This window comes from Rhinolophus sinicus, linkage group LG09 (genome assembly GCF_036562045.2).
Source record: "Rhinolophus sinicus isolate RSC01 linkage group LG09, ASM3656204v1, whole genome shotgun sequence".
Lineage (NCBI taxonomy): Eukaryota > Metazoa > Chordata > Mammalia > Chiroptera > Rhinolophidae > Rhinolophus > Rhinolophus sinicus.
In genome coordinates, this window is record NC_133758.1 from 60,245,135 (window position 1) to 60,262,957 (window position 17,823).

Sequence of the window (17,823 nt, forward strand, 5' to 3'; positions counted from 1 at the left end):
GGTCTTAGTAGAGAGGCCTTACATAGTAGGTGTGCTGTGGGGCTTAATGGCACAGTCTTTCTGGTCACTTGAGCTGCGCACTCCATGTATGTCCCTTGTGTGTGTTCCGTGTGCCCTCCTCGTGTAGTTGAGCCTTGATTGCTAGGTGCACGTCAGTGGGTGGGATGAACCCTAGGGCTCAGTAGTTGTGAGGACTGGTTGTGACTGGAGTGGAGGAGTTGTACTGCAAGGAATGACCCTAGAGAGCAAGATCTGCCTCAGCAAGGCTCTGGTGCCTGCCCAATCCACCCCTGGGTATGTTGTCCTCAGTGCTGGCTGAGTGATGCTCCAGCTAGTTTGAAAGCTGGTCACTGGGTGTGCCAGCCTCAGGGCCATCTGGGAGGGGCCTGCTGCAGGTCAACTTCAGCCACAGCCTGTGCCCTATCCAGGGCCACCAGGCAGGAGCCACATAGCAATATGCAGATGGCCACCACCTATACTGTGTTTGGAAGTTCCTCAAGAGGCAAAACCACAAACTAAGGCCAACTACCACTAGTGCTGGGCTTAGGGCTGCTCAGCCAGAGGTACAGGACATGTTCAAGCCAGAAACTGCTTGTCTGGTTTCTGTGAATCCTTGAGAGACCCCAGGAAAGTCTTCAGCATGAACCAAGACAGGCAGTTTGTATGAAAAAGTACTTGCAGCAGCTTGGGTGTGCCCAAAAGTTGGGCAGGATGGGTTCTCAGAATCACCATGGTGTGGTAAACAAACTCAAATATGGGGCCTGTCTGTACCTGCACACAGGGAGGGGGAGAGCTCAACAAAGAAACAATGGCTTCCATCAGCTCCTCCATCCTGGAGAAAGCTGCCCCTCCAGCCCTCACCTTGAAGCTAGACAAGTCAGTTCCTCTCCATATGTCCCTGTCACCTTTTGAGCTGCTGCTCCAGTGCTGAAGCTCAGAGCCAGTGATCCCATTGGTGAGTATCTCTGGTGAGGTCCCTTTAAGAGGAGTGCCTGGAATTCCAGCTGTCCTCTGTCTCACTCAGCCACAGTCTTCACTAGTTTTCACAACCAGAAATTATGGGGATGTCTCTCTGTGGCACTGGAATCCTGGGCTGGGGAGGGAGTGGGACCCCTTGCTCCTTGGGGTGGGAGAATCGCAGCTGAGATATTCCTCCTGATCTTGATGGTCATATGCAGGTGTGGGACCAACCCATTCTGCATCTCTGCCCCTCCTACTGGAATTGCTTTTCTTTTCCTGCATGTCCTTAGTTGTAGCGTTTCAATTCAGCAAGATTTCAGGTGATTCTAAATGATGGTTGTTTTATAGTTTAGTTGTAATTTTGATGTGGTCATAAGAGAAGGTAAGCACAGTGTTTACCTCCTGTGCCATCTTGACCAGCTACCTGATAACTAAAGAGCAAGTTCTTGCTCTTGTCACTCTGCCTTTTGCATTCCATGGCTTCTTACTATCTGATATCATTGTGGGCCAACTGTTTTTAATGAAATATTTGGGTTTTCAACCTGGGATCCACAGGTCTTTTAGGGTGCATCAACTATTTGAAATTATATGCAAAGGTTTATGTTTATATGTGGGGAAAGAGTATAAAATAGTTTTCATCAGATCATTGAAGCAGTCCATAACTTTAAAAAAGTTATTAGTTTCTATACTAGATAACTTCCATGGTTTTTCCAATTCCAACATGCCCTGATTCTGTCTCCCCATATCTGGAAAATCGTGATTGTACAAATCCACATTGCAACAAAGCCTTTAAAGTTTTTTGGATTTTGTTATAATGCAATATTACACAATAAGGCTGAAAAGTTTACTGCTCTTTGGAAATATATTATACTCTTTTACCCCCAGAAACCTTTTTTTTTTTTTACTTTTCAAATTATTTAAATGAGAATCTAGTGCCTTTGGTGAGTTCAAATTCCTCCAAAAAGTAAGCAGTGAACACGTTACTTCGTGGTAGAACCAGTAACATAAAAAATGTTCAAGAGCAGACGTGTGTTACAAACTTTTCAGGTAACACAACTCCTCTGAAAATCCATTGGAAAATCCCTTAAGATACTAAGATACTGTGAGAAGAAGAGCACCTCATGAATAAATGACCCATATGACCTAATATGGCACTGCCTCTTGTGGCACACTAATGAAACTTGGGCAGGGTTGAACATAAGTGGAAGTGACAATTACTCATGCTAAATCTCAACAGTTCATGCTAAATAACTTTTATTCACTTTACAAGTAGTTAGTGTTTTCTATCTTCAAATTAAAGGACCAAGTTCTGAGGGGGCAGAGTGGGTACAAAGACAAGGAATACATAGGTCCTGCTTTAAAGAGGTTATAGTACTGTAGGAAGACATAAATACATTATAGAACATAATAGGTAAGGGGAAAATATATTAGAGGTACAAAAAAATGGTTAAAGTAAAGCAAAATTAAAACTAAAGTTTGCCTGGATCACCAAATCTTTACATTTGATTTGAGCCTTTAAAATGGGATGACATGTCCTTAACAGAGAAGCCAATCCAAGAAAGGTAAAAGTAGGAGAGGACACAACCTATTTGGTGGAGGTGAGATACCAGAAGGAAAAACAAAAAAACTAGCACAATATGGAGAATTAGGTTAAGACTAGACTTTAGAGCCCTTGGAAATTGTGCTTAGAAATTTTAACTCTATTTCAATTGCAGTGAGAGCCATGGAAGCTTTTTTGAGGAGCAAAAGTGACATAATTTGATTTGTGCTATAAGAAGATAATTCTGGTTATAGTAGTGTGATAAGAGATTTCTTCTAAGAGACCCCTGAAAAGTCCAGGAGAGAAATGATGAAGATCCAAATATTGGCCATGGCTGAAAGAAGAGAATAAAAAGGCTGGAAGAGAGAAAGTGTGGAAGTAAGTATTTACATGTGGAGATTAAGAAAGAGAGAGGAGATGAGAAGCAGTTTGGAGGATTGTTCTAATTTATACAGGTAAAGATCACAGGGAAAATAGGTGTTAATGAGGGGTTGTGGAGGGTAAAGAATAGTGATTGACATATCCTGGCAGGATTAATAAGGATTTGAATAGCAAAGAGGCTATTTTCAGACGTTGGTGTTTTATTGAGGAAGTCATACAAAGTAAAGTTTTACAGCTGTCAGACAGATTCAAAAGACCACCAAATGGGAGGCGAGGGATTAGGGGCAGTCACTGACTGTATTCCTGCCTGGTTCTTTACACACATCCCCATTTAAGAGCGAGCCTCCAAAGTTCCCACACTGAGACCCTGTTTCAGTGATGAGGAAACTAAGGGTAGAGGATTGAATAACACGCCTTGATTGTTAATCCCTATGTGAGCAATAATTCAAACTCCAAGAGGATACTCTTAACATCATGCATCTCAAGTTTTTGAAATTCTGGGTAGTAAACTAAAGGAGAGAGATGTTTGACTATCTTGGTGAGAAAGTGGGATTTAAGTTCAGAGGATATTTTCTCTTTTTATCATTTTGGATGTCTATCCCTTCCAAATGAAGTGATTCAGAGTTTCAGAGACACTTGTTCAAAAATGACCCTAATAGACAATAAAATTAAAGTAGTTAAAACAAACATGTGACACTTTTTGTTTGCTTGTTTGTTTATTTTTGAATATGGTCATCTAACATCTGGTTTACCATTTAGCAATCATATTTATTGATTTTTCTTTTTTTCTTTTTAATTAAATTTATTGTACACCTGAAATCTATGTAATTTTACTAACAATTGCCACCCCAATAAATTTAAAAAAAGGTTAAAAAGATTTATTGGGGTGACAATGGTTAGTAAAATTACATAGGTTTCAAGTGTACAATTCTGTATGATCTTTACATAAATAACTTTTAATTAAAACTATTTTGCTCCCTTTCTGTGCTTCCCTCTAAATTAATGGAAATTATTTTAGCATCATATGAATAATATGTAGCCTGACAATATGAGTATCTCAGATTGTGACACTTCTGAGAACCTTAGAAGCCTCTGCCCCTTCATTTTGAGCATGTAAATTCAAATTTAAACGCATGAATAAAATGCATCATAAGCTTCTGTGTGCTCTCTCTCTCTCTTTCTCCATAAAGTTGTTGTTCCACCTGGAAAAATAGCTGGAAGATCTGGGGTTAGAGGAGTGAGGGACAAGCCCCTACCTGAGTGCAGGGTTTTTCACCAAGCTTGGCTGACGCTCTTGCAGCATTTCAAAAATGTTTGGCTGGCGAAGAAATGCCACAATCTTGTCATTATATGCTGAAACAGACAAAAGTGAAGAGTTGTGGTTGAGTCTGCATCCCAGAGAAAATTTGTCTGATGATTGGAAGATGGCTGCTTGATACAAGAACTAATGCAGAAGTTTGAAGAGCAGGTAGATATTCATCAAAAAATGTAAGCTCTTGAGGGTTTTTTTCTGTGCTATAATAGCATTATTATTTTTAAATGATGAAACCAAATGTGAACTAGATCTAAGTTAATCATTCTAATATGCCAGGATATTAACTCGGTGTTAACTCATTTCTGTGTGAAAGGATGAAGAATAAAGTAGTTCTTCCATGAGGGGAGTTCTACTCTCCTTCTAATTTTTCTTGGTCATTTTGCCATAGTTATCATAGCAAAAAGTTATCATAGCAAAATATTACTTATGAGTTCAAAGAAATCCTTTTCTGAGCCCTTGAAACTTATAACCTGTGGCCATGGGTTGATTTCCCAGTAGTGATAATAAAACTATACAAAATCAATTTAGACTCATTTCTATTGACACAAGTGGTATGTGTTATGAAAAGAGGTAGCTGAGATTAGGAATGAAGATTGTGTCAACTTATCCCCATATACACAGGGAAAAGAGGTCTAAATTAAAAACTGCATCTAGCAGCAACAAAATCCATCACCTAACTAAGTATGCTCCACTGGACTCACAATATTCAATATTAAAGGACTCACAATAAGAAAAACAAAGTTAAGTATTGAGTATCCAGGGGTTCAAGAAGCACAATACATACCCAGTGGCAATGACTCATGTTGATGCTGGTTTCGAATAGCAGCTACCAGGCTGTGTCCTGGCCTGGCCAGTAAAGAAGCTCCTCTGTTTCTAGAAACTTCTGAGGCCTAATTTTAAAATAAAATTATTAGCATTGGACATATAATCAATTTCAGATGGTCTTTTAATACTGTTTTTTGTTTTTCAATATGGAGGTAAAAGACCCTGATTTCACCTAAGTTAAAAAAGCAACAATCGAATATATGGTGATGGAAGGAGAACTGACTCTGGGTGATGAACACACAATGGGATTTATAGATGATGTAATACAGAATTGTACACCTGAAATCTATGTAATTTTACTAACAATTGTCACCCCAATAAATTTAAAAAAACACACAAAAAAACGCAATAAAGTGACAATCTTCAAAGTGATGGAAAATAAGTGAGTTTTTAAAACATGACTGAGTGGTTGATGTGCTATATTGTGATTTTTAAGACAGTGATTGGGCCTAATGTCATGAATGTTAATCAAATTAATAAACTGAATAGGTGATGTCAGCATTGTGGTAGGGTGAAAAGACCCCTGTGTTTCTTCCCTTAAAGTTACAACTAGTGGGACAACTATAATTCAACAAAGGATCCCTGGTTAATACACAAAAATGCCTAAGAGATCCACGCACAGAGACATCTGAAGGTGGGTGTATTGGAATTAGACCAGGTGGAAAGGGGGGAAGGACAGAGACAAAGGCCACAAACACAGTCCAGCACCCAATGCAGCCCCAGTTGATGCAGTAGCCAGGGAGGAGTCGGGTGGCGACCCTCGCACAGAAACCCAGAGAGTAGGAGGAGTAGAAGCAACATTCTGGCCCGAGTAGCTGGCATCCACTGAAGCTAAACCCAGTCACAGGAGCATAGATGTGGCATTAACAGTGTGGCAGCTGTGGACTAGTAGCTGCCATTACCTGCAAGAAGGTAAAGCCACAGACTTGCAAATCTGCCTCCACTTAACCTCCCATCACCCCCACTTTTGGTGGAACCCAGTAGAAGCAGAGCCCTGAAGAGGCAGTGGAGATGCCTTGGATAACACAGCACAGCTGGCAGCCTCTGGTTACAAAGAGTCAGTGCCAGAAACTCACAGGCCTGGAGCCCCATTGCCCACCGTATTACATAATGGGGATAGTGCCCTGAGGGTGAGGTGACCTGGACATAGACGGGCCACTCACCACCTTGGGGAATATGGGGCATTTTTCATGACCAAGGCATAACCACCCCCACCAAGATCCTGGAGATTCAGTAGTGCAGTAAGAGAAAACAAAAACTTGCACTATATCACCATCTACTGGAAAACCAATGAAAGACCTCTATTTATCAATCTGCTGAATTGTTACAAGCAAAACATTACTTAAAAAAGAGTTTACAACCTCCAGTGCGCACAGAGAGAAACAGTCTATCAAGTATCATGAATAACCAAAGTGACAAGGTGGTTCAGAAATAAAATGAAAAGTCTCTGGAAACCAAACTCAAAGACAAGGAAGACTGTGATTTAAATGAGAGAGAATTCAAGATTGCAGTTATGAAAAAGCTCAATGAGAAACAAGAAAATTCAGAAAGGTAGTTAAATGAGCTCAGGAATAAAATCAATAAAGTACTCCTCAGGAACAAAGGAGTACTTTATTAAAGAGATTAAAACATAAAAAAAACCCAAACAGAAATTATGGAGCTAGAGAACTCAATAAATGAGATGAAGACTACATTAGAGGCACTGGAAACAGAGCAGACCAGATGGAAGAGAGAATTTGCAAGTTCGAAGCTGGAAATCTAGAAATGACTCAGGTGGAAGAAGAGAGAGAGAACTGACAATTAAAAAAATGAAAAAACTCTACAAGAACTACCTGACTTCATTAGAAAGAGCAACATAAGAATAATGGGTATAACAGAAGGAGAACAGAGGGAAAAAGAAACAGAGGGACTATTCAAATGAATAATCAATCAATGAGAACTCCCCAAACCTATAAAAAGAACTGGACTCTCAAATTCAAGAAACTAACAGAATGCCTAGTTATCTCAATGCAAAAAGACCTTCTCCAAGACACAACATATTAAAACTGTCAAAAATTAATGACAAAGAAAGAATCCACAAGGCAAGTAGGGGAAAAAAAAGAGTGTAACCTACAAAGAAAACTCCATTAGATTATTATCATATTTTTCAACAGAAACCTGGCAAGCCAGGAGAGTGTGGAATGAAATATTTAAAATATTAACATTTAATTATAACATGAAAGTTAAAAGGGGAGAATAGCATTTTAAAAAGATTATAAATCCTGTAATTTGCAAATGAATGCACATCATGAAAAGTGGTAATTTGTGACAATAAAAACACAAAAGTGGTGGAGTAGAAGGACTAAATTTGGACAGGTGAATGAAGATAAAATGCAATCAGAGATAAAGGACTATTGTATGTATGAAACTTTTTTTTTACATAAACCTAATAGTAACCACAAGAAAAAAATCTACAGCTGATACATGTAATATCATAGAAAACCACCAAACTAAAATAGCAGACAGAAACATAAAGAAAAGAAACAATGGAGATACAGAGCAACAAGGAAACAAAAGATAAATGGCTGTTATATGTCGTCATATATCATTAACCACTCCAAATGTAAAGGGACTGAACTCACCAATCAAAAGACACAGAGTAGTGAGGTGATTAAAAAAGAAGACCCTAAAAAATATAAATAAACAAAAAAATAAAAATAAAAAAGAAGACCCAACCATTTGCCTTTAGGAGACCCATTTCAGCTACAAAGGAAAACATTGGCTTAAAGTAAAGAGGTGTAAAGGGGGCAAATGGCATAACATCAGAGAAATGTATAGCCATACTTTTATCAGAAAAATATATTTCATGATAAAAAGGTACAAAGAGACAATGAAGGACATTTTATAATGCTAACAGACACAATTCATTACAAAGACATAATGGATATCAATATATATACAACTAACCTGGCAACACCAAAATACAGAGGGTGCCAAAAAAATGTACACACATTTTAAGAAAGGAAAAAAAAAACTGTATTAAAATTGTATTACTCGGAGCATTTTATGAATTTGACTCCAAAGGCAATGGAAGTAAAAGCTAAAATAAACGAATGGGACTATATGAAACTTAAAAGCTTCTGCACAGCAAAAGAAACCATCGACAAAATAAAGAGGCCACCAACTGAATGGGAGAAGATTTTTGCAAATAGTTCCTCCAATAAGGGGCTAATATCCAAAATATACAAGGAACTCATGCAACTCAACAACAACAACAAAAAACAACCCCATTGAAAAATGGGCAGAGGACCTGAAGAGACATTTCTCCAAAGAGGACATACAAATGGCAAATAGACATATGAAAAAATGCTCAATATCACTAATCATCAGAGAAATGCAAATCAAAACCACAATGAGATATCACCTCACCCCAGTCAGAATGGCTATCATCAACAAGACAAATAGTAACAAGTGTTGGAGAGGTTGTGGAGAAAAAGGAACCCTTATACACTGTTGGTGGGAATGCAGACTGGTGCAGCAGGTATGGAAGGCAGTGTGGAGGTTCCTCAAAAAATTACGAATAGAATTACTATATGACCCAGCAATCCCTCTCCTGGGTATCTACCCCAAAAATCTGAAAACATTTATACATAAAGACATGTGTGCTCCAATGTTCATTACAGCTTTGTTTATGGTGGCCAAGACATGGAAACAACCAAAATGTCCTTCAATAGATGAATGGATAAAGAAGTTGTGGTATATACACAATGGAATACTCTTCGGTGGTAAGAAAAGATGATATAGGAACATTTGTGACACCATGGATGGATCTTGAGAATATAATAATGCTAAGCGAAATAAGTCAGACAGAAAAAGCAGAGAACCATATGATTTCACTGATATGTGGTATATAAACGAAAAACAACAAAAGAACAAGACAAACAAATGAGAAACAAAACTCACAGACACAGACAATAGTTTAGTGGTTACCAGAGGGTAAGGGGGTTGGGGGGTGGGAGATGAGGGTAAGGGGGATCAAATATATGGTGATGGAAGGAGAACTGACTCTGGGTGGTGAACACACAGTGGGATTTATAGATGATGTAATACAGAATTGTACACCTGAAATCTATGTAATTTCACTAACAATTGTCACCCCAACAAATTTAGTAATAAAAAAAAAATTGTATTACTCAATATATGAGACCAATAACAAAAGATGAGTATAAGACATGTGTGTACATTTTGTTGGCACCCCCAGTGTATAAAGCAATTATTATTCTAACAGACCTAAAGGGAGAAACTGACAAAAATACAATTATAGTAGGGGACCAAAATACCCCATTGGCAGCAATGAATAGATCATCCATACAGGAAGTCAATAAGGAAATAGCCTTAAATGACATTGGACTAAATGGACATAATCAATATTCATAGAAATTTCCATCCCGTAATGACAAAATATACATTCTTCTCAAGTGCACACGGAGAACACTCTTCAGGATAGACTATATGCTGTGGCACAAAACTAGTCTTAACAAGTTAAAAAGATTGAAATCATACCAAGCATGTTTTCCATTCACAATGGTATGAAACTGGAAATTACCTACAAGAAGAAAGCTGGAAAAACCATGAATATGTGGAGATAAATCAACATGCTACATACTTCCTTGGGTCATGGAAGAAATGAATGAAGAGGTCAAAAGATATATAGAGACAAATGACAATGAAAATATGACATATCAAAATTTGTGAGATATAGCCACTGTGTTACTAAGAGGGAAGATTATGGCATTACATGCCTACCTCAAGAAACAAGAAAAACCTCAAATAAATAATCTAACATTATACCTTAAAGTACTAGAAAAAGATAATCAAATGAAGGTCAAAGTCATTAGAAAGGAAGGAAATAATAAAAATTAGAGTAGAAATAAATGAAATAGAGAACAAAACACAACAGAAAGAAATTAATGAAACAAAGATCTGGTTCTCTGAAAAAATAAATAATATTGAGAAACCTCTGGCTAGACTCACTAAAGAACAAAAAAGACTCCAAAAATAAAAAATAAAAAAAAATCAGAAGTGAAAGAGGGGAAGTTACAGTGGACACCACAGAAACACAGAGGATTATACAAGAATACTATGAAAGGCTATATGCCACCAAATGTGATAACCTAGAAAAAATGGACAGAGTTTTAGAAATACATAACCTTACTAGACTGAATGATGAGGAACTGGAAAAACTAAATAGACTGATCATTCGTAAGAAATTGAAACAGTCATCAAAAACCTCACAAAAAACTAAAGTCCAAGACCAGGTGGCTTAGTTGATGAATTCTACCAAACATTCAAAGAAAATTTAATACCCATACTTCTCAAATTCTTCCAAAAAACTGAAGAGAAGGGAATACTCCCTAACTCATTTTATGAGGCCAACATTATCCTGATACCAAAACCTAGTGACAACACAAAAAAAGAAAATTGCCGGCCAATATCACTGATGAACGTGGGGCCAAAAATCCTAAACAAATAACATCAAATAAAATAAAACAATATATTAAAATGATAATATATCACAATCAAGTAGGGTTCATTCCAGAGATGCAAGGATGGTTCAACATATGTAAATAAATCAATGTGATACACCACATTAACAAAATAAAAGATAAAAAAATCATATGATCATATTAATAGAAGTGGAAAAAGCATTTGACAAGATAGAACATCCATTTATGATTAAAATACTTCATAAAATGGATCTAGAAGGAAAGTACTTAAACATAATAAAGGCCATATATGACAAACCTCAGCTAATATACTCAATGGTGAAAAATTGAAAGCTTTTCTTCTAAGATCAGGAACAAGACAAGGATACCCACTCTTGCCACTGTTATTCAATATAGTACTAAAATTCTTAGCCAGAGCAATCAGACAAGAAAAAGAAATAAAAGGAATTCAAATTGGGAATGAAGAGGTAAAACGGTCACTATTTGCAGATGACATGATTCTCTACATAGAAAACTCTAAAGACTCCACCAAAAGCCTGTTAGAAGCAATAAACAAATACAGTAAAGTTACAGTATACAAAATCAATATACAAAAAAAGTGGAGTTCCTATATACTAACAATAAAATGCCAGAAAGAGAATTGAAGAAAACAATCATATTTACAATTGCAACGAAAAAATAAAATACATAGGGATAAAGTTAACAAAAAGGAAGTGAAGGATCTTTATACTGAAAACTACAAGATATTGTTGAAAGAAATTGAACAAGGCACAAAGAAATGGAAAGATATTTCATGTTCATGGATTGGAAGAATTAACATTGTTAAAATGGCCAAAATACCTAAAGCAATACACATGTTTAATGCAATTGCCATCAAAATCCGAATGGCATTTTTCACAAACATAGAATATGAAAACCTCAAATTTGTATGGAACCACAAAAAACTCTAAATAGCCCAAGCATTCCTGAGAAAAAAATAACAAAACCAAAGGCATCACATTTTTTAACTTCAAACTATAGTACAAAGTTACAATAATCAAAACAATATGGTATTAGAAGAAAAACAGACACAGAGAACAATACAACAGAATGGAGAGTCCAGAAATAAACCCACACAGATATAGGCTACTTATTTTTGACAAAGTAGCCAAAAACATAACGGAGAAATGAAATTCTCTAATAGATAGTGTTGGGAAAACTTGAAAGCCAAATGCAAAAGACTGAATTTAGACTGCTGTCTGACACCATGCACAAAAATTAACTCAAAGTGAATTAAAGATTTGAACATAAGCCCTAAAATAATAAAATACATAGAAGAAAATATAAGCTCTAAATCTATGGGCCTTGGTCTCAGAGGTATTGTTATGAACTTGGCTCCAAAGACAAAGAAGTAAAAGAAAAACATAAATGAATGATGTATTTGAAATACATCAAGCTAAAAAGCTACTGTATACCAAAGAAACTATCAACAAAACAAAAATGCAACCAACTGAAAGCAAGAAGATATTTGCAAATGATACTTCTGACAAAAAGTATCCAAAATATGTAAAGAACTCATACAACTCACCAACAAAAAAAATCAAACAATCCAAAAAAAAAAGGAGGGGGGCAGAGATCCTTAACAGACACTTTCTCCCAAGAAGACATACAGATGGCCAACAGATATATGAAAAGATGCTCAATATCATTAGTTATAATGGAAATGCAAATCAAAACCACAATGAGATACTACCTCACAACTGTTAGAATGGGTATTATCAATAAGGAAAGAAAGAAATTTTGGAGAGGATGGGGAGAAAAGGGAATCCTCCCACATTGCTCGTGGGAATGTAAATTGATGCAGCCACTATAGGAAACAGTATGGAGCTTCCTCAAAAAAAAAAAAAGAATCGATCTATCATATGACTCAGTAATCCTTCTTCTGGGTATCTTCCTGAGAAATTTGAAAATACTAATTCATAACCCCTATGTTCATTGCAGCATTATTCACAATTGCCAAAACATGAGAACAACCCAAAGTGTCCTTTGATGGATGATTAGATAAAGAAGAAGCAGTACATGTATTCAATGGACTACTACTCAGCCACACAAATGATGAAATATTGTCATTTGCAACAACATGAGTGGACCTAGATGGTATTACGTGAAGTGAAATACATCAGACAGAAGAGGACAATAACCATATGATTTCACACATATGTGGGATACAAAACAAAATACAACAAATGCACAAATATACAAACAGACAAACAAAAACAACAACTCACAGATTCGGAGAACAGTGCCAGAAGGGAAGGAGGGTCAAATATACGGTGACCAAAAAAGACTAGACTTCTGGTAGAGTATTATAAAGTTTTATACTTGAAATTTATATAATGTTATTAACCAATGTTACTCTAATAAATGTAATTTTAAAATTTTAAAAGAATTTCAATTCTTCCTTTTTTTATTGCAAAATACCCTGAACAAAGAAATATTTCTCTTCATAAATATGGTAAAGAGGTATAAATAAATTCTAGGTAAATATTATCAACAAAAGTACATTTATAACCCACATTTTCAAGAGGTAGCACTGAACTTCAAAACTAATGTGAAATGGACTTGCTCTTTTAAGCAGCATTTAATACACTCAAATAGCCATTCTTTGTTTTTTGTTTTTCTTTTTAAAGATTTTTTTTATTAGGGTAGGGGAACAGTACTTTATTGGGGAACAGTGTGTACTTCCAAGACCTTTTTTTTTCCAAGTCAAAAGTTGTTGTCCTTTCAGTCTTAGTTGTGGAGGGTGCAGCTCAGCTCCAGGTCCAGTTGCCGTTGCTAGTTGCAGGGGGCGCAGCCCACCATCCCTTGTGGGAGTCGAACCAGCAACCTTGTGGTTGAGAGCCCACTGGCCCATGTGGGAATTGAACCAGCAACCTTCGGAGTTAGGAGCATAGAGCTCTAACTGCCTGAGCCACCGGGCCGGCCCCACCATTCTTTGTTTAATGCCTATTCCAGTTTCTATGCTATCTACTCTTCACGTGGTATCTCATATCTTTATAAAATTCTGCATTATTAGATGAGCATTATTAACCCCAGTTTACAAATAGGGAATCTGAGGATCAGAGAAATTTCCCCCCCAAAATTTTCAACATAAGAAATAGAATGAAGTTTCTAAGTAATGCTTGGCTGCAATGAACTTATTTACTACTCCCATACAATTAGCCTGCATCCAATATTTTGGTTTTGGTTGGGCATTTTGAGAAAGCTTCAGGGAATGAATAACTTTCTTAGCTTAAAACTGGCATTTGTGGTGATTAACTTTAATTTAGCTCAATTTAAAATTTTAATAAACCCCCGATGTTCTAAAGCATAAAAATGAGTTTTCTACCATGATTCCATATACAGCTTTTTCCTTATGGCTGCTTCCAAAGTAAACTACTTAAACTGAGGCACTATAAATTTTCCACATTGGAGCACATTCACCAGATATATAGAGTTTGGTGTGGAGTATGACTTATTTTATACTTTTTGGCAAAGTATGACAAAATAGGCTTTAAAAGTATTTAAGAATTTTGAAGATTACTTTCCAAGATAGTTGTAAAGAGCGCAAATATCCAGACTAAAAAAGAAAGTAAATTCTCTCTCTCACACCTGTATATAATTCACTCACTCAAAATTCAAGGGGTGATGACATCCTACACTACAAAGTCCAGAAATGTCAAGTCAATCCTGAAATGGTGACCTAAAACTAGGCCATGTATGATATTATGATATTTCAGATGACAAAGGAGAACAGATTACTTAGCACTTCCTAATTAAAGACATGGTAATTGCTGGTTTTCCTTTGGGTCCTACTTCCATACTCCGCACAAAACAAAAGAGATATGATCAGCAAATAGTTTTCAGTTACTGATAAACAAGCTTCTTTTCTGTGTTGCAATTTGGAAGTGTAAACTGGTTTTATTTTTAAAAAAGCTGTGATTAAAAATTACAAGTTTCAGACTGAATTTTGGTTAATAATTCGCTAATGCTCTACTTGAAAACACTGGAGACCTGATGATTTAAAAAAAAGAAAAAAAAAACAAGTTCAGAGGAAAGGCCCAAATGATGAATTTACATTAATCTCTGGATTCCTTTTGTATTCTAAAAATAGATTGTTAACAAAATTTTTTTCTTAACTAAAAAACGACAAGAGATCTATGTTTGACTTGTTCACCATATTTATAATAGTAAAAAGTGGGCAATAAATGTAGTATACAAAGAAAGGCTTGAGTTATATTAGGGCAATTCCGTATGGTAAATATTATAAACGAATTTCAATGTCATGGAAACTGTCTATATAAGCTACTGTAATGGTAAATTGGGATACAGAGCCACAGATGACATTATTCAACTTTTTCACTTCTGTATGTGCCAGAGTGTTATACTCCAAATGAGTGTTACACGCTAGATAGGAGATTTTAACTTTTTTTCCACCTGTGTCTGTGTTTTCTACACTCATCACATGCTGTTAATAATTGAAAAGTTTTTTTTAGTAAGTATCTAAATTTTACAAACTTCTAACCAAACCTATAATCAAGTAAAGTTACATGGGATCAAGAAGAGAATTACAAATTTTAAAAAGCAGTGCAGAAATTACCCTCCTTAAAGGAAAGCTTTCTGAATGACAACTTCTCTGAGTCATCAATAAATAAAATGACTTAAAAAAAAAATATATGGATATTTTTTTCAATTACATTTGACATTCAATATTAATTTATATTAGTTCAGGTGTACAGCATAGTTGTTGGAAATTTATATAATTTATGCTGTGATCCCCCTGATTAGTCCTAGTACCCATCAGGCACCATACATAGTTCTTGCAACATTGTAGACTATATTTTCTATGCTGTATTTTACACCACTGTGACTATTTTGCAACTACCAATTTGTATTTCTTAATCTGTTCACCTTATTCACCCAGCCCACCCCCACGCACAACTGCCCTCTCCTCTGGCAACCTTCAGTTTGTTCTCTCTATCTATGAGTCTGTTTCTGTTTTGCTTGTTTATTCTGTTCTTTAGATTTCATATATAAGTGAGATCATATGGCATTTGTCTTTCTCAATCTGACTTATTTCACTTAGCATAATGCCTTCTAGATCCATTGATGGTGTTGCAAATGGTAAGATTTTATTCTTTTTAATGACCAAATAATATTCCATTGCATATATGTACCACTTCTTTATCTAATCATCTATTGATGGGCACTTGGGTTGATTCCATGTCTTGGCTATTGTAAATACATATATCTTTTCAAATTAGTATTTTGGATTTCTTTAGATAAATACCCAGAAGTGAAATTGCTGGGTCATAATGTAGTTTTATTTTTAATTTTTTGAGGAAACTCCAAAGCATTTTCCATAGTATCTGCACCAATTTGCAATCCCACCAATAGTGTCTGAGGGTTCCCTTTTCTCTGCATCCTCAGCAACACTAGTTGTTGATTTATTGAAGATAATCATTCTAAACAGATATGAGGTGATATCTTGTTGTGGTTTTAATTTGCATTTCTTGGATGTTTAGTGATGTTGAGCATTTTTCATGTTTATTGGCCATGTATATGTCCTCTTTGGAGAAATGTCTATTCAGGCCTTCTGTCCATTTTTAATGGTATTATTTGATTTTTAGGTTGAGTTGTATGAGTTCTTTATAAATTTTGGATATTAACCCCTTATCAGATGTATCATTGATGAATATCTTCTCCTATTCAATAGGCTGTGTTTTTGTTTTCTTGGTGGTTTCTTTGCTGTGCAAAAATTTTAGTTTGATGTATTTCCATTTGGTTTTTTTTTTTTTTTTTTTTTTGGTGTTTTTTTTTTTTTTTCTTTTCTTTCTCTTGTCCGAAGAGATAGATCAAAGTATCACTAAGAGCAATGTCAGAGAGTTTACTACCTATGTTTTCTTACAGGTTTCTTATGGTTTTGGGTCTTACATCTAGTCTCTAATCAACTTTGAGTTTATTCTTGTATATGGTAAAGAAAGTGGTCCAGTTTCACTTTTTTTTTTTTGCATGTATGTGTCCACTTTTTTCAGCACCATTTATTGAGTAAACTGTCTTTACCCAACTGTATGTTCTTGCCTCCTTTGTCATAGATTAAATGACGACATAAGCGTGGGTTTATTTCTGGGCTCGCTATTCTATTCCGTTGATCTATGTGTCTGGTCTTATGCCAGTACCATGCTGTTTTGATTACTATATCCTTGTAGTATACTTTGATATCAGGTAGTGTGATACCTCCAATTTTTCTTTTTTTTCAAGATTGCTTTGGCTATTTGGGATCTTATGTAGTTCCACATAAATTTTAGGACTATTTGTTCTAGTTTTGTGAAAAATGCCATTGGTATTTTGATAGGCATTGCATTGAATCTGTAGATTACTTTGGGTAGTTTGGACATTTTAATGATGTTAATTCTTTCTATACATGAGCATGGTATATGCTTCCATTTATTTGTAACTTCTTTAATTTCTTTCTTCAGTGTCTTATAATTTTACAAGTACAGATCTTTTACCTCATTGGTTAAATTTATATCTAGGTATTTTATGTTTTTTGATGCAATTGTAAATAGGATTGTTTTCTTAATTTCTCTTTATGAGAGTTTATTATGGTGTATAGAAAGATGACCTATTTCTGAATATTAATTTTTTATCCTACTACTACATTGAATTCATTTATCAGTTCTAATAGTTTTTTTTTTCTTTTTGTGGAATTGTTCAGGTTTTCTCTATATAGTATTATGTCATCTGCAAATAACGACATTTTTACTTTTTTTCCAGTTTGGATGCCTTTTCCTTCTTTTTCTTGTCTGACTACTGTGGCTAGAACTTCCAATATTATTTTGAATAAAAGTGGTGAAAGTAGACATCCTTGTTTTATTCCTGATCTTAAGCAGAACACTTTTAGCTTTTTCCCATTGCTAGGATGTTAGCTGTCGGTTTGTCATGTATGGTCTTTATTATGCTGACATATGTTCCCTCTATTACCACATTGCTGAGAGTTTTTATCATGAATGGATGCTAGATTTTGTCAAATGCTTTTTCTGCTTCTATTCATATGACTATATAATTTTTATCTTTCATTTTGTTTATGTGGTGTATCACATTAATTGATTTGTGGATATTGAACCAACCTTGCATCCCAGGAATAAATGCCACTTGATCATGATGTATGATCATTTTAATGTGTTGCTCAATTAGATTTGCTAATATTAGTGGATTTTTGCATCTACGTTCATCAGGGATATTGGCCTACAATTTTCTTTTTTTCTTTTCTTTTTTTGCAATGTCTTTGTCTGGTA

General features: G+C 35.6%; 1 protein-coding gene across 1 annotated transcript in view; it reads right to left on the bottom strand.

Annotated features, from left to right (window-relative positions):
* Positions 1-17,823, bottom strand: part of HECW1 (HECT, C2 and WW domain containing E3 ubiquitin protein ligase 1) — a 507,225-nt gene that overhangs the window by 53,513 nt on the left and 435,889 nt on the right. Inside the window, exons 16-17 of the mRNA XM_074339744.1 lie at positions 4,981-5,086; positions 4,138-4,234 (exon numbers count right to left, since the gene is read on the bottom strand). Of these exons, the coding sequence (XP_074195845.1) occupies positions 4,138-4,234; positions 4,981-5,086 (203 nt within the window). The remainder of the gene's footprint in view (positions 1-4,137; positions 4,235-4,980; positions 5,087-17,823) is intronic.